This window comes from Sparus aurata, chromosome 5, assembly GCF_900880675.1.
Source record: "Sparus aurata chromosome 5, fSpaAur1.1, whole genome shotgun sequence".
Classification (NCBI taxonomy): Eukaryota; Metazoa; Chordata; class Actinopteri; order Spariformes; family Sparidae; genus Sparus; species Sparus aurata.
Genome location: NC_044191.1, coordinates 30,878,940 through 30,895,344, shown reverse-complemented (window position 1 = coordinate 30,895,344; position 16,405 = coordinate 30,878,940). Strand labels below are relative to the sequence as shown.

The 16,405-nt window shown below is 41.6% G+C and overlaps 1 protein-coding gene across 7 annotated transcripts in view; it reads right to left on the bottom strand.

Annotated features, from left to right (window-relative positions):
- The window catches only part of LOC115581465 (uncharacterized), a 39,654-nt gene that overhangs the window by 16,412 nt on the left and 6,837 nt on the right, over positions 1–16,405 (bottom strand). For 6 of the 7 annotated variants that reach the window (XM_030416554.1, XM_030416558.1, XM_030416559.1 and 3 more), the window contains exons 2-8: positions 14,046–14,147; positions 12,897–13,099; positions 12,243–12,409; positions 10,768–10,884; positions 10,373–10,461; positions 1,153–1,302; positions 4–335 (exon numbers count right to left, since the gene is read on the bottom strand). In XM_030416554.1, coding sequence (XP_030272414.1) covers positions 4–335; positions 1,153–1,302; positions 10,373–10,461; positions 10,768–10,884; positions 12,243–12,409; positions 12,897–13,099; positions 14,046–14,147 — 1,160 coding nt within the window. Of the gene's footprint in view, positions 1–3; positions 336–1,152; positions 1,303–10,372; positions 10,490–10,767; positions 10,885–12,242; positions 12,410–12,896; positions 13,100–14,045; positions 14,148–16,405 lie in introns of those variants that run through there. The other variant, XM_030416561.1, reaches the window with a different exon arrangement.

The window sequence follows — 16,405 nt, the reverse complement described above, 5'->3', positions numbered from 1 at the left end:
TACCTTGCTATTGCCACCACGTCTCCGCCGCCTCCCTCAGCTCTCTCTGTGTCAGAACCATCCATGTCATTGATACCAGATGACCCCTGGGAAAACTCCACGCTACCTGCGACTCCCTCCGTGGAAGAGGTTCTGCTGCTGGGGTGGCAGGCTAATACAGAGCTCCGCCGGTCAACAAAGTCCTTGAGGAGGCCGTGTATTTCTTCTACCAGCAGAGGAGGAGTACCGGAAAATGAGGAGGTGTTTATAGGGATGTGGTACACCTGGAGGCTCTCCTTGACCTCCAGTTCACCAGAAAGAGACCAGCTGGAAGACTCTTCCAACTCACAGCAGATCTGCAGTGAAAGATTGTGATGTTGTAATATCTTGTGTTTTTCTCTTTTGACTTTTTAAAACAATGGTTTGACATTTGAGGAAATGTGCTACTATAATTTTCTTCCTTGAGAAATGAGTGGGTTGATAACACTCTTACGTCTGCCAAGTATATGAGGCTGCAGCCAGCAGCTGGTAAGCTGAGCTTAAGACAAAGTGTGGTAAACAGTTAGCACGATGTCCAAACGAACAAGCTAACAAACGAAAACTGCCTACCAATATATCCTTTTTGTTTACTTTGTATAAACATTGTGATTTTATGGGAGGTTATATAGGCTGCCAGAGCTTCTAAGCTAACAGCTGCTGGCTATAGCTGGATCTGATTAATTGATATCAGAGTGGTATCGATTTTCCTATTAAACTCTCTTTATCACAGCAAATAAGCAAGTTACCAATATTTTTTTTAACTATGCCTGTTTATTTATGGATTGATTTGTATAAGCTGACTGACTTATGCAAGAAGGAGTTAATGACCATTCTGCTTTACAGCAAAAAACAACCTGTTTTGTCACTGACCATCATCACCAGAGCAACTTTCCTAATAGTGCGCTTTACCCAAACATACAGCCCACACCTCCCAACACACCTCTAGTGAAGTTGTTGTTGCAATGCTTGATAATTTAGCAAACAAAAATCACAATATGATAAGTAAATAAGAGTCATTACAATGCCTATTTCTAGTAAGCAGAGATATAAATAAAGTGGTGCATAATACAAAAGCACTTCTGTTTCACTGTTGACATACTGTAGATGGCTGTGTTGGTCTTACACTTTATTTACCTGATTTAGGATGTCTGTATTGTTTGAGTAGACAGCCACCTGCTGGCGGGGATGATGAATTGTGTTATTGATAGACAGGAGAACCACCAGAGCATCATAGCCATGGCGCTCACTGAAGGATTTCAGCGCGTCCACATATCCATGCCAGTCCTGGAACATAAGTGAAGAGAAGGACGATAAAGGTATTAGAAGTGATTCTGGGGAAAGATAGTTGATTTTTCATTTCCATTCCCAGGTCATCAAATACTGACACTTTGGGCTGGTAGGAACGGTGAACCACTAACTGTGATAACCTGGGACTGAGACTCAAGAATCAGCAGTCACAAACAAATTGCATCTTTAAAAAAGAAGAGGGGGAAGTAATTGCAATCAGGAATGTATAAGCCAAGCTGCTTGGCTGATGCTCCAACTTTCAAACTTTTTTTTTTTCAAATGTTCTGTTATTAATGAATAAATAATGTAAAAAGCAATTATAATATTGATTGTAATGGTCTCAAAATGATTAATAAACATTTCTTTACATTTTTGGGTATCAGCTTTATGGGAAACTTTGTTAGACCCCTGCCTTTTATTGCGCATATGATTTAATTTTTTTTTAAAGTAGTTTCAAGTAAGCCTTCATCTGTAGCAATGAGAGACGAAGCTGTCAAAGCGCACAGAGGGGTAGAGAGACACTTTGTGATTTATTGTTTGGAAATTAACTGTTTGCTCTTAAAACAGCCACCATGCACAGATTATGGTAATTCTGTGACAGGCACAATGATTGATGGATGGAAAGTTGCATTAATTAATTGTTTTGTTTGTCAAGGGAACCCGCTTTTTCTTTCTTTCTGAAATGATTAACAACAATGTTATGGAAACCATAATTTGCAACGCAGGGTTACGCATAAAGTGTGCAAAGTGATACTTTTGAAAAACATATTTGCTTGATTAATCTAGATTTGTTGTGCAACTGTTTGTTTTGGGAAGTTCTCAAAATTGTTGTTGTGCTTATTTAAGTGGAACTTTTAAACAAAGGAGCTACTGTAGTTTTAGTAAAGCTAACAGAGGAACTCTAAGTTCGACACTCGTGCGCGTGTGATGTTCTTGAAAACATATATCTGTTCATCGTGTCTGACTTGTACAAATGGCCCATGTTTCTGGCTGACTTTGAGAGTGTGTTTGTATTTCTGTGTGCTGTGTCGTACAGTGTGTGTGTGGTCCTCTCTTTGCTTCAGCCTGTGTGTGTGTGTGTGTGTGTGTGTGAGTGACTGCATGTGTATGGGTCCACTGAAAGTGATTGATGAGCGCTGCAGGCTCTGTATCTGCCCAGGCTGTGTCAATATTAACCTGTGAGGATGAGGGGGCTACAATACTCCTCCCCCCGATCTTCACTCCATCCCATCTTTCTCTCTCTCCACAATATGGCTGCTGTCAGACTCGGGCCCATCAATCCTTACACACACACACAACTGTCACTTCGCTGACACTGCCATTCCTCAACACTGATATCCTGATGAGTGCAATGAAGCCTCCCAAGATTCGTTAAAACACACATATTCACTCACATAAGTACAAACACACAAGAAAAGGCACATGAAACGTTAACACATTCGGATACGCACATCTATCCTCCTGCAGTCGTCTACTGTAATCTGAATGTGTGAACAAACATGTACCAGTATGTACACATATGCGGTCTGTAAAAGCAATAAACCATAAACCTTCATGATTTACAGTACAGTATACAAAGAAATGCTCAAATGATGCTGATACTTTAAAGCTACTTCCCAACTGCGCGCATATGCACACAGAACTACACACACACATGCTCACACACACAGGCAGGGAAATATCGTCAGAAAACGAGCAGAGTGCAAATCTCCCAGATAACACGCAGGGCGACAGTCTGTCTGCCATTTGGCTCTTAACAGAGTAAATTACTACTCATATTGCCAGCCCCTCCTCTTCCTCCCTCTTTCTGCCACCCCCAGATATCCAGATTGCCTTTTCTTATAAATTACCAACATATTAGCTACTAAAATCTACTTGCTAACTGTCTCTAAGAAAATCAGCATCCGGACACAGAAACCTGTTTCTCATTTGTTGAGCTTCTGGTAAGCTGTGAAATCATAAAAAAAAAAAAAAACTGTTTCCCCTTAAAACTCTTCACTGTACTTACTTTTTATTATTAGCTGTAATTTGCTCTAAGAACAGACTGGAATAAAAAACACAGCAAACATTTTGGATAGTAATGGTTAAATTTTTTTAAAAGAACACTTTTGACAACATGTGTGTTATGTCATAAAAATACTAAAGATACTACACAATCAAATCAAAAAGCGAGGTCAGGTATCACACAGAATCAGTCGTCGGCACGTCGTTTAGAAATGATAAGTTTGTAAAAAAGTAAGTAGCCAAGTAGTCGTCAAAATCGTGCACTCTGCTGAAGTTATATTTGTTGGCGGTGATGTTTTACTGATGCACAAGTTTGTTTTTATCTGTTCAAAGTTCAGTTTTTTGTCATAAATGATAGAAAAAAGAAAAATAAATATGACAAGTAATTGCGAGTAAGAAAAAAAAACTTAAGTAGTAAATTAAGTTTTTAACATGTCTTTTACACACAGCTGAAGGAAAATTAATTAAAAAAAAAAATGTAATGTTTTTATTGATTATGAGCTAAGGAACCTCGTTGGTACTGAGGTGTGGTGGCAACTATGCCAGCAGCAGAACAACTGGGAAAAGAAAAACTAATTAATGCTGCAACTAACAATTATTTTCACAATAGATTCATCTGCTGAGTATTCATGTTAATCATCTAATCTTCATGTTCTCAATTGTCTATTTGTAAACATAAATGACAAAGAAATAAAGCAAATCCTGACATTTTATAAGCAGGACCCAGCAAATTATTGACATTTAAAAACTGATTATCAAAATAGTAGATAACTAATTCTCTTTCGATCGACTAATCTAATTTAGTGACTAATAGTTGCACCTCTACTTCAACTTAAAGTGGTGAAATGCAGTTGAAGAGCAACAATCCACTTTTTGGAGCATCTCACAGTGTAAGACAACTATTCACTCACTATGAGTAAAAATAGTGTGTTGTGAATGTTCAAAAGCAGGTTGAACCTTTGTTCGGTTTTTATGTTTTATTTTACTTAAATCCTCTTTATTCATTCTCTATTTTTCCCCCTCCATCACCTGTGTCACCTTTTCTTCACTGTTACATTTTGCCCTCCGTCTCTTGCTTTCACACACTTTGCAGCTTCATCTTTCTCCCACACTAGGCCCCAGTCCACACACACACATATGCATGCACACACAAATGCACACCCTCCCTCTCTCTTTGGTTGTCTTTGCTCCACAGGTAGCAAGTCTTTAGTGGCTGCTTGCAGTTCTCCCAACCTGCCATCATTATGCACAATAGCCTTAGGTACAAAACTCAGGCCTCATAACTCACGCCCCGCGCGCGTAAATTCCCGTGCAAACACAGTCAAAGCAAAAACACATTTCCTGCTGTCGCCAACATCTCCGGCAAAGAATTAATCAAGCGTTCATCCATTTAGGCTCTTTGCATACCCTTTCCGTCAGAACACAGAACGCTAAGAGAGTTGCGAGTTCTTCTCAGGCGATCGTTTCGCCACCCTGATGAATCCATCAAGCGAGGTTTGATTTATACATCTGTCTGTGATCACAGCGGTACAGCTACAGCAAATGGGGTGGCAAGGAGCGAGCTGACACCACCCTGCTCAAACACACACATGCAAACGCACGCACACATGTGCAACATATACCACTCACCACACACACATGCACAGCCCAACTCACACACGCATGTGCTCACGTTCACACTCATGCACTTAGACACGCACACACAAGTACACAAGAGTATTACTGCTTATGAAGTTTTTGGAGAGACAGAGGGAAAAAGGGAGGGGGGTAAAAGTTTGCAGAGAAAGAAGCCCAAATGTCTTTCTGTCTGTCTTTCTCATATGGGCCTTCTCCGCATGCTTCATTCACTCAGCACTAAGTGCGGGGATTTGGGGGCCAAGATGCAAGCACTGAGTCTATAAATGTTTTGTTTTGTTTATTTGTTTGCCCTCAAAGCCCAAGGAAGCCACAGGGGGAGAATGAAAATGGGGGAAGAGAACGAATGAGTGTTTCAGAAGAGATGATGATGAGGAAGAAACATCTAACTTACTTAACGTACAGTATGATGACTGCGCTGTGCAGAGGTTTTATAGATCTCTTTAAGTAAATGTCACATTTTTGTGCATGAAACAATTTATATAATTTGTGTAACAGCCAAACAAATTTCAACCAAAATATTTCCACAGAGCAGATAAAGTGATGCTTCCTTGTACAATCTTTATGAATGTCTGAACATACTGCAAGAGCCTCAACAAAAACAACACTAAACAGAAATGTGTATGCACTTTACTGTCCTGATGGCCTCGGCAAATCTCAGGCTTCTGTAAATAGGATGTTGTGTTTATGCACGTAGATTTAGAATAAACAGCAGTGTATTCGTTATAAGTACCAGGAAGAACCAGGAAGTCAGAGAGGAACAGAAAGACAGAGGGATGGAGGGGCGGGGCACCCTGACTTCCTGGTCTTCAATCTTAGTCCCTGGGAGGCCCACCCTGCACCTGCTGTCTCCTAGTGCCTCTCATCAGAAAGGCATTTACAGAGCGCCGTGGCTGCGGGCCCCTTCATTAGCGAGCATAATTATTTGTGCAAGTGGCGTAGGGCAAAACTGGCCCCGCATAAACAAACAGAAGGGCCGGAGGACTGTGAACAAACAACACATTAGAGACAATCAACATCGCCAAGATGAAACCTAAAGCGTACCTCGGATGGAGCGACGGACACATAAACATGTGCCGAAAGAAGGAAGGACAAACAAATCAACAACATATAATATGACAGAAATGAGAACAGAAAAATAGAAACCGACGTCGAAAACAATGTAAAAAGTCGTACGCAGATGCATTATCCTTTAAGGAGATACTCGCGCATACACATCCACAAACACACACACACACAGTTAATATCACCACATTCACACAGAAACAAAAGATGAGTGATTATGTTTACTGAGAAACAGAGAAAACAAACAACGTTGCAGTTATTATTATTATTCGGATATCTTGCTGGAACACTGGATGAGCCTGTGTTCATACGAGACAGACTTTCATTACTTTCCCCCTCCTCTCTACAAGACTGGAAATAACTTACGGAACACAGGAAACTCTAAAATATATTGTAATACTTAGAAGTCCATATTAAAACACCCCAAAAAACACATTATTCAAATATTCATGACTGTGTGTGTGTGTGTGTGTGTGTGTGTGTGTGTGTGTGTGGGTGGGTGACTGTGGGCTCCTGTCCTTCCCACAGTTCATCAACTCCACAGCATGACAACTCTTTATCCGACCAATGCTTCATCTGCCAGCGCTAATTACTGAGCCATGAAAACCTCTGATACACAAACACACACACTCACAGGCATGAATATGTGAACAATGTGTTTTTAGTGTGTTTCTTAATAAGGGCTTCATGTAAAAAGCGTTACGCGAAACCTTTCGTACGAACGAGGAAAGCCTTCCTTCTTCTCTCTAAGCTGTCAAGCCTTTCACACCTACAGGTGATGCTAAGCGATGACGGTGTTCCCTTGAGCAAGGCACTTGGCCTCTTTTGGCTCCTGTGGTGCCTCTGTTGCTCGCAGACACAGTGCTGCGACCGGTCTATTTTTACGATGTGGTGCTTCTGTCAGCTCCACAGGGACATATTGGTTAAAATACAGTAAAGTCTAAATACTTTTCTATGGCGCGGTGTCAAGCTAACAACAGCAAAATGTTGTGATGCATAAAACACAACGCATTCCCGCTACAGAATAAAAACAAAAATAGATGTGACAATATGAAATAGCTACAAATGATAATAAAGGCTGCTGATCATTTCTTCTGTAAAATTTGAAAATGTGCATTTCTAGAAATGCTTTTTGATGTATTTATCTTTAGCCGTCCCCAAAGTTAACATTTATACAGGGCATGCGATTGTAAGGACTACTCTCTGCATCAATTGCAGAGTACAGTTCGTGTTATTCGTTCACCAAACCGCTGATCGAGCACATACTTTGCATAGAACTGTGACAAAAAGACAAACTGTGTGAGGCTACTATTACAGGTCTTGGCTTCAACTATTCAAGCGACAATAAAAACACAGCCTGAGCTTTGAATATGGAAATATTTGTGGCTGTGAGTTCATTCACTACGATTCAGTGACACATTTTACTTCTCAAAAGCACATAGTCTTTAGAAAGTAGATGTGGGTTCTTCAGCAATGAGGCCACGAGCTCAGTTGGTTAGAGTTGTCGTTGCAAATGCAAAACTCAAACATTAGAAAATGACCAAAAAACTTGTGTGAACACTTTCCATAGGTGGCAGCCAGAAAAGTTACGTTCATATGGGACTGAAAGAGAATTTGCCTGGTAAAAAGAAACAATATTTACAATGTGCAATAAAGCAAAAATGGAACTGACTGCTTCTTTCACAGCTTTATCTCCGCTGTGCCACATACATGCAGTGTGACACCTTTAACACAGCAGTTTGTATACGCTGACACACAAGCAAGCGTCACACAGCCTCACAAACTGATTCATATGATTGTTGTTAATTGTGCAGCATCACAGGAAATGCTTTTCTTTTTTCTTTTTTTTGCAAATGTAGCCAAACATGAAAATGTGAATATATTTGCCTTTTACATGTTTAAATGTGGCGCACGTTGATAAGTAGATTCAAATGATAGACAAAAACAGGCAGGCAAGCAGGCGATGTGATTTTAAGGCGCTTCCTCTATTCATTTCCACGTTTTCTCCCCCATAATAGAGTTGCACACAGACTGACTAATGTATGTTTGTACAGTATACAACAATACATTAGTCAGTCTATACGATGCGTCCATATCGTTATACCAAACACACTGAAGCTTTTTCTTCTGCTAACTAGGCAATCACAGCCGGGATTTTTTTTTTTTTTTTTATATGCCAAAATCTAACTCGGTCCGCTTTAACTGCTATCAAACACACCCACCCACCCACACACATATACACACACATGCACACGGACAAAAAACACACTTTGACAAACACATAACACATAAACCATTAAAGACTAATTGAATCTAATTTATTTAGTTTTCTGGAAAGAATCATTTAAGGCAGAACTTCCCTAAGCCCCCTCAATAAATGACACTCTCATACCGTTTTACTCTCTTTTCAAACACAATTAAAAAATAATATATAAATATATACACACTGCAAATGACATGCATATAAGGAGTTCATTTTGGAGCCCGATCTCAGGTCATTAGTAACCCACCATGACGCTGTGGAGTTGGAGGGTCCGCTGGCGACACAGAGGCCCCTGGCCATTTATTCTATATTAAGTCTCTAATGGGCCCTCTCTCTCTCCCTCTGTCGCTCTCTCTCTCTCGCTCCTGACACACAGCATGTAGGCACAGCGCTGGTAAAATATGCACAGAAAGTCCGGTGTGCACACACAGACAAAGCCATTCAAATGAATGGTTATTTATTCGCTAAACGAGGATCTGGGTGTTTAATGTTCCTTGGACGTTAGGTAGTTTTCTGGGGGAGGCAGAGCCATACCCCTACGGCTACAGACATCATTTATTTTACACATAGCCTAATACCGCACGCTAGGCAGCCGCTGAGAAAAATGGGCTTTGGAAGTGAGAGGGAGATATAAAAGAAATAATGAATGATTTTTTTGGGGGGGGGTTTTTTCGTGGTGTAAGGGGGGAGATGGTGGTGGTGGTGGTGGGAGGGGGGTGAACACATTAGAAGAAGCTGCAGCGGGGAGAAAAGCAAGGGGTAGGCTTAAAGGCTTAAAGCACCCTCTGTGTGTGTGTGTGAGAGAGAGACAGAAAGATAGAAAAGTCAACACAAACATTCCACAAATGTATGTATGTTTCAGTGTGTGCGCGCGCGCGTGTGTGTGTGTATCAGTGGGGAGGGAGGCGATACCTGGTTGTGTGTGCGGCTCTCGGGCCTCCATCTGCATCTCATCCAAATGCAGAACATCACAACATCAGAGGGGCTCCTTACATGCATAACAACACGTTCCCCAAAATAACACGGCGCAGGTGTGATGTATCCAAAACATCAACGCCATCAAAAAAGTAACTTTCGTAAAAACAACCGCGTTGTTCCGTTTTGTTTGCAAAGTTCTGTCTCGCCTCTCTTTCAGCGGACCACACAAGTTATCCTCAGCTTCAACAAAAGGACGAGGACGCCACTATATCCCCGTATAATCACCACAGACTATATAAAAAAGAACCAGTCAGGCTAATGAGGCCATTAACTGATCTAATAATTCGAATTATTATCCAATATTTCCATGTCAGTACATTTATCTTCACATATCACATGTGTAGAATTAATTTGCAGCATTTACATAGTTTTAATTGTTATCATGTGGTGTGAAATATGTCATACAGCTCATCTCTAATCATGCCTGGGAGAGGGACATGTGCTGCAGCGCTACTGGTCAGGTACTGTAGATAAAACTGTGTGTTATGTTTGCCGTTCCAGTGGAGTTTGACCCCTCTCCGCCCTCTAGATCTACACACAGTATAATAAACAAGAGATTGCTCTATTGACTTTTGCCACTAGGAAGGATGTATTGCTTTTTCAGATCAACAAAAAAGTTGTGGCATAATCTTCTAATGAAGTATGCGTGCCTCACTCCTCAGAGGACACTTTCTACAGCTTTACTTGGAGCATATCAAACCCACGCTGTTATCTTTCACATGACAAAAGTGTCTTAAACGGGCCTCTGAACCTTTACCACGGCAAGACAAGCTTTTCAGTAACTTTGTTATTCGTTTAAATATTTAATTGTTGTTGCCTTTCTCTGCGATGTGGGGCAGAGAGGCTGGGGAAGAATATAATACCCACTGTTGTAATTTATACACAGCCATGTTTTCAATTTGTGACTCCGTGTGTGTGTGTCGTCATGGAAAAGTGTGGCACCGGTGAAGCCGATGTAGCAAAAATCACGGAAGCAATTTTCTGTACTTTTTCTGGTTTTAATTTACCCTACATGAAGCGAGGTCCCAGTAGTGCATCAGTTCACATTTACCGTTTTGTCGACGGGACAAAAACTAGATGGAATCGGGCATTTTAAGCGTTTTTTTCATGATGCAAACATACCTCCGTATCGGTGGTCGCTGAAGTGAGCGCTATGGTCATCTCTCCATCAGAAAACTCCTTCAGCTCCAAAGTCAGCAGCTGCTCCAAGTCTACATCCAGTCAGCACACACAAACAGACTGACAGTTATATAAAACACGCACAAAAAGAATACAAAACGTTTTCATGACGGAGAAAACATGAGAAAGCATGAATGCGCTGTCCGGAAAAGGGTTTTTAGGAATCATATCAACAGCTCAAAACAGAAAGAACCTCTGTACTGCAATAACACATGTCCACTATTTGTTTAGCCTCTTACAAAATGATAAAAAATATACCACAAACTAAAAAATTTTTTGCAGTAAAGTTAGACTAATAATCTCCATGTTCAAATATGCACCCTGCTGCTTTGCCTCACCATGTTGACCCGCAGTGACATCGCTCCATTGCTCCAAGGATCTCATGAGCTCCTCCAGTTCGGCCGAGCGACGGCCACGCTTGCTCCACAAAGCTTCACGTTGCAGCTGCAAGGCCTCTGCAGATACATAAACACACAGACACATATTGGTGCATCTAGCATGCACACTCCAGAGAAGTTCATATAAACTCAACACAGCATCAACAATTACATTGATGACCTTTTGGAGATAAATCTACAAGCAAGTAACCAACACTGCACCGAAGATAAATCCAGAGGCAAATCAAGGCAGGTCACCGATTGCCAATACTGATCAATGACCATCAGCTACTCAATGCCCTTTTGACCTCTTGTAATGAGCTGAAGTCGTTCAATACTGATGTGGACTCATTCATCCTGTCCTTTTTATGACACACGTTTAATTCATTATATAAGTCAGGGACAAGGGAGGGTCATGGAAAACCTCTGAACAAAACTTCTGTACTCTTGGTGAAACTTTTTGGAGAGATTCAGGTTTAAATCGACTGCTTCTGGTTCAAACACTTTAATAGAATTGTGCTATTCATGCTCCATCAAATATTTGGTGACGTATTTCTTCCACCAGACTTTATAAGGATCAGGAACTGAGTCGAGCTATAAGCCTCTTTAGGAATCAGTGGACCTGGAAATGCACCGTCCAAAGAACTCTCTCTGACAAATACACAAGGAGTGAACTTCACACAGAACATCACTCTGCTGCTTGTTGTGTTACTCCTCACACTAAATCCACCTCAATTCACTTCCCCGCTATCGGACCATTGTCTGTCTGTCTGTCTGTCTGTCTGTCTGTCTGTAAATCACAGTGAGTGACGGCAGAGAACAAAAGCAGCAGAGTGTTACTGAACGGAGATCACTGGTCGTGTCTCCTGCCAAACCTTTATGGAGTTCTTGTTTGTCAGCGTGTTTAACTTACGCTCGCCCACACCCACCCACACACACACAAACACACCCATACACACACACACACACACGCGCTGCAAACTCCATCTCTGTTTTATCACTCAGGCGCCGTCACACAACTATTTTAAAGTGTTTAAATGTATGTTTTCATCCATTAATGAGAATACATATACATACAGTACACACTTGGGACAAGTCTTTTCTCTCTGCCCTTCTCTACTTTTGACTATTTCCTCTATCAATGGCCTTTTATCCCTTTAAATATTTACTCACACAACCTTTCTGACATTATCAGGGAAATATAAATACCTGAAAACACAGAAACAACTTAACAGACTAAACTAACTTAATTTTAAAAAAGAGTCACATTATGGGACTCTTTCACACTCCTCCCTACACACACACTCACCACCCCTCATCTCTCTCTTTCTCCATCTCTCCTGGTGGGTGTTAAGCGAGTCATGTCAGGGGATTTGTGTGTGTCCTCCTTCACCGCCCCATTACTCCCCCTGGGGGGTTGCCTGCGCCTCCCTCACCTCTGAGAGTCTCCCCCAGCGCTGCTCCGACGTGCTCCGCTGCCTCTTGAAGAATCTCCCTGGCGACTGTTGTCACCGCGGACGAGGCCCCATCATCCCCTGCGTCCTGCTGCCCGTCGTGATGGACCACTCGCAGGATGCTGGACTCCAAAGTGTGGTACTCAGAGCTAGGAGAGGGAGGAGACGGGGGTACGAGGAGATATGGATGGCTGCAGGGGAAGGAGCGATGATTGTGAGGCATTTGCATAAATACAACTCCCCTTTGGGTCATGAGTGATGAACACACGCAGGCCTGGAATACACACCCAAACATACTCTTAAGCTCATTTTCGCATCAACAAATACAGTCGGCTCAGCCAGAACCCACTGTGTCCGCATATGTTTGCAGTCTGCGTGTGTGTGTGTCTGTGTGTGTGCTTCAGCATCACCTGTAAACACATTAATCAGTGTTGGTCCAGTAAAAAAGAAAACACCCCAAATTCACTAACAGTTACGGTTTTAACAACTTCCCTCGAGCCTCATCTATAAAGCAGTTAAATATTAGCTGAACTTATCTACAGACTGGTCTGGTGTGTGTGTGTGTGTGTGTGTGTGTGTGTGTGTGTGTGTGTGTGTGCGCGCGCTTTGTCACAATTTGCATATGCGATTGTGTACCTATCTAGCAGCCCATCTCTCAGCAGCGTGACTGAGAGTTTGTCGTCATGATGAAGCTTCACAAGGTCTACGTCGTCCCTCCACAGCAGCGAGCTCTCGCAGATTTTCACCCGCTGCAGATACCTCACCGTCTCCCCGGGCAACACAATGTCGTACCGCCGGCCGCAGAGCACCGGCACGCACACTCCACCTGACGGTTCCTTCTGGGACACAAAAAAACAAAAGAAATGAACAGACTCGGAATCAAATGGTTTCACAGAGTTAAGAAAATAGCACCTTTCGTTTGATTAGATTCAAATGGAAAATATAAAATGTAGTATGACATCAGATTGTTGCAAAGACGGGTGCACAAAAAACTAATCAAATCAGAGTCAATTAATTAAATAACATTCAGACCTTTATGATCTAGTTAAGAGACACGAGAATACTTGGCTACGATTTAACAGACATATATATGACGTGAAAAACATTTTCATCACGCATTCTGTTTGATACGTGAGCGATGTATGAAAAAGTTCTGCCCTAGTGCCACTCCTTGGTTTAAAACATGATATACTGATATACATGATATATGTTTTGATTTTGTGCATTTGCATAAAATACTTAACAACCAAATAAATTAACTACCATGGATCCAGTTTTTAAACGATTGTTAATCTGAGAGATGAAGCTTTTTAAAATAGTGCAGCACTGTGAAACATGAAAGGGAGATTTTGCACAATGGATACCACTTTACCATAAACTGCAAAGCGGTTCATGTTTATGCACACACAGTTTATGCATAATATCAGAAAAGGTACATGTTCCAGTGTGGAATAAATGGACACCACTCTCCCACAATGCAATGCACAAAGGAAAATGGTGGTGATATTTTGAGGAAAACATTTTATCATTCTCAGGTTTGACTGTCCAATATTGCATAATTTCCTGTTAAAATAAAATGCTTGAATATAATTTATTTTTCGTACATAATAGTGTATTTTATGGGTTTGTGACACAGCACAAGGTTTTAAAGTGAGGGGCTGACAATACAGTGACAATCAGAGCACTGATAGGTCCTGTGCCTTTGTATTAACAGTTGTTTAACAGTGTTTTAAGTAGAAAACACATAGAGAGTGCATTCACATACGCAGAGAGAATCCATGTTACCTGGCTGAGGTGTAGTGCCAAGCAGAGTGTTGCAGCCACTGTGTCAACATCTGGCTCCGGTCCGCCTAAAACAGCGTGGATGGGACCCTCTAATACATCCGCCTGGAAACGCGCACAGAAAACATAAAAGGTTATTGTGCCTGTGGCTGCGTGGCTTCGTCGTTTCAGTGATACGCAATCTGTTTGTCTTACAACATCTAACAGAGGAAGCAGGTGACAGCCCTGCGTGTTACTGTTTGCTTTGATAGCAGATATAACTGTAGCACTTGAAACTTGACCCGGTGTTAGATGACTGCAGCATTTTGTAACCAACAGTATGCATTAATAATGAAATCCTGGCGCTGCAAGAAGATTTGGTTCAGGCTTGAAAGAGAATATTATTCAGCATGCTCAACACTAGAGGCACAGTCAGCTGTGAAAGTGTAGCAACGGTCTAAATTAGCAAGAGCAACTTTTTCACTGCCAACTCAGAGAAACACGCTTTTGTCAGGGAAGTGATGAGTTCCATTAATTTTAATAAACAATGCAGATAAACACTCCTCATTTAGTTTAAGTGGACACTAATGACAGCTCCATTACTCAGATTACACATTCGTCTCTGGGTGAAAAGGGGCAGAAAATTAAGTTTTCTCCCTTATTCACACGGCAGGCATTAACGAAACCACTCCTGACTTTCATAGACGGATTCCACCATTGGTATTAAAATACAGTTATATAGGTCAGCTCTTTGGACATTCAGAGTATGAAAAGAACTTTTTAGGGATTCAGAACATGATAGTATGTAACAAATGCTTTTTCAATGGCACGCGTTCCTCGTCACACTTCCTGAGAGTATAGGAAACGGAGCAGAATTCTTGTTAATTGGGAACAAAATCACCTTCGACCACCTCCAGCTAGCACTGGGTGTCCTGTGTCAATCAGTAATGTTTTATCTAAAACAGATAAGCTGACTCACTGCCCTGCAGCCTGCGCCATTAATCAAGAAGCAAAATATGGATACAATGAATATGCTGTCTATCTGTGGCTCATCTTAATGGGTTTGTAGGATGCTCTGATGGAAGAGAATGAAGCAGCGGAGGGGAAGATGCAGGCTTACAGACACGAATATCAGGAGGAAAGCCTTGAGTAATCATGTTTCTTGGCTAGATTCTTGCAGGTGTCCCCAGCTGGCAACCTTATGGTCACCAGCTCAGTTGTGTGTCCTTGAAAAATCTCCCAACGTTAGCTATGTTTACTGACTTTGTGGCTTTGAAAGGAGATTTATTATGCTTTCTCATGCACATGTAAAAGATCTTGTATGTTAACAAGGTCAAAGTCCAGGCCACCAGAAGCTCCTCTCTCCCACAAAACACTGCTCCTGAAACGCCTCGTCAGTCAGCCGTGACTCTGTGACATCACACTACATCAAGGAGTCACATATTTGCATAAATCATGCCTAGCTGCTAGTTGATTTAGCACAGCTGCTCTGTTGTCGGAAGGTCGCTGGTTCGATTCCCCAGGTCTGGATGTCAAAGTGTCCTTGGGCAAGATACTGAACCCCAAACTGCTCCTGATGTGCTGATCGGCAACTTGCATGGCAGACACTGCCATCAGTGTATGAATGTTGAAGCTCATTTAACGCTCTTGGCAGAATACCTTACCAATGCTATGTTTTGTATGCTGTAATCAACAGTGCTGCTGTCCAATTTATCACAGATGATGATGTGTTTATAGACTGCATTCCTCCCATCACAGTAAACAATTATTCACGTCGTTCTTTGAGTGAAAGCACATCATTATGAGAAAAATGCAGTCGCATTAACGAGGTGCCAACATCTGACATTTAGACATTAACCGTCGGCTCATACAGAGCAGCTGAGCTTTGTTCATATTCAAGCACTGTTGATGGAATATGAAAACCTGGAAATCAAACTATTAGCAAACACAAATGTTTTTAAAACGACATGATGCATTTTAAAGGATGTTAGAAAAAAATGGAAAAAAAGACACTTTCACATGCGCGTGGCAGAGTTTTTAAAAACTGCTGAAGCACTAGTTTTAGTCTAGTCGGCTGATATTACTTCAGGCAGATCACAGTAGTTAAAGGACAGAATTTATGCAATGTACAACTGATTTGGCAGCTTTCCCTGGCTGGACGTTAGTGAAGGGGAATAAACCGTGAGTGAGTCACAAGTCAGCTCCATGGGACGCTCCTCATCTGAGAACAGACTAAATGTTACCTGTGGTGGACTGACCATTCTTACTCTTTATCTCTCAGCTGATTTCATTCTAAGCGTGAAGCGAATTCAAGTCAGCGGCTTCGGCTTTAAGCAACACAGACTGCAGTGACTCTCAAACTTTTATTTAATTAGGAAGTCTTG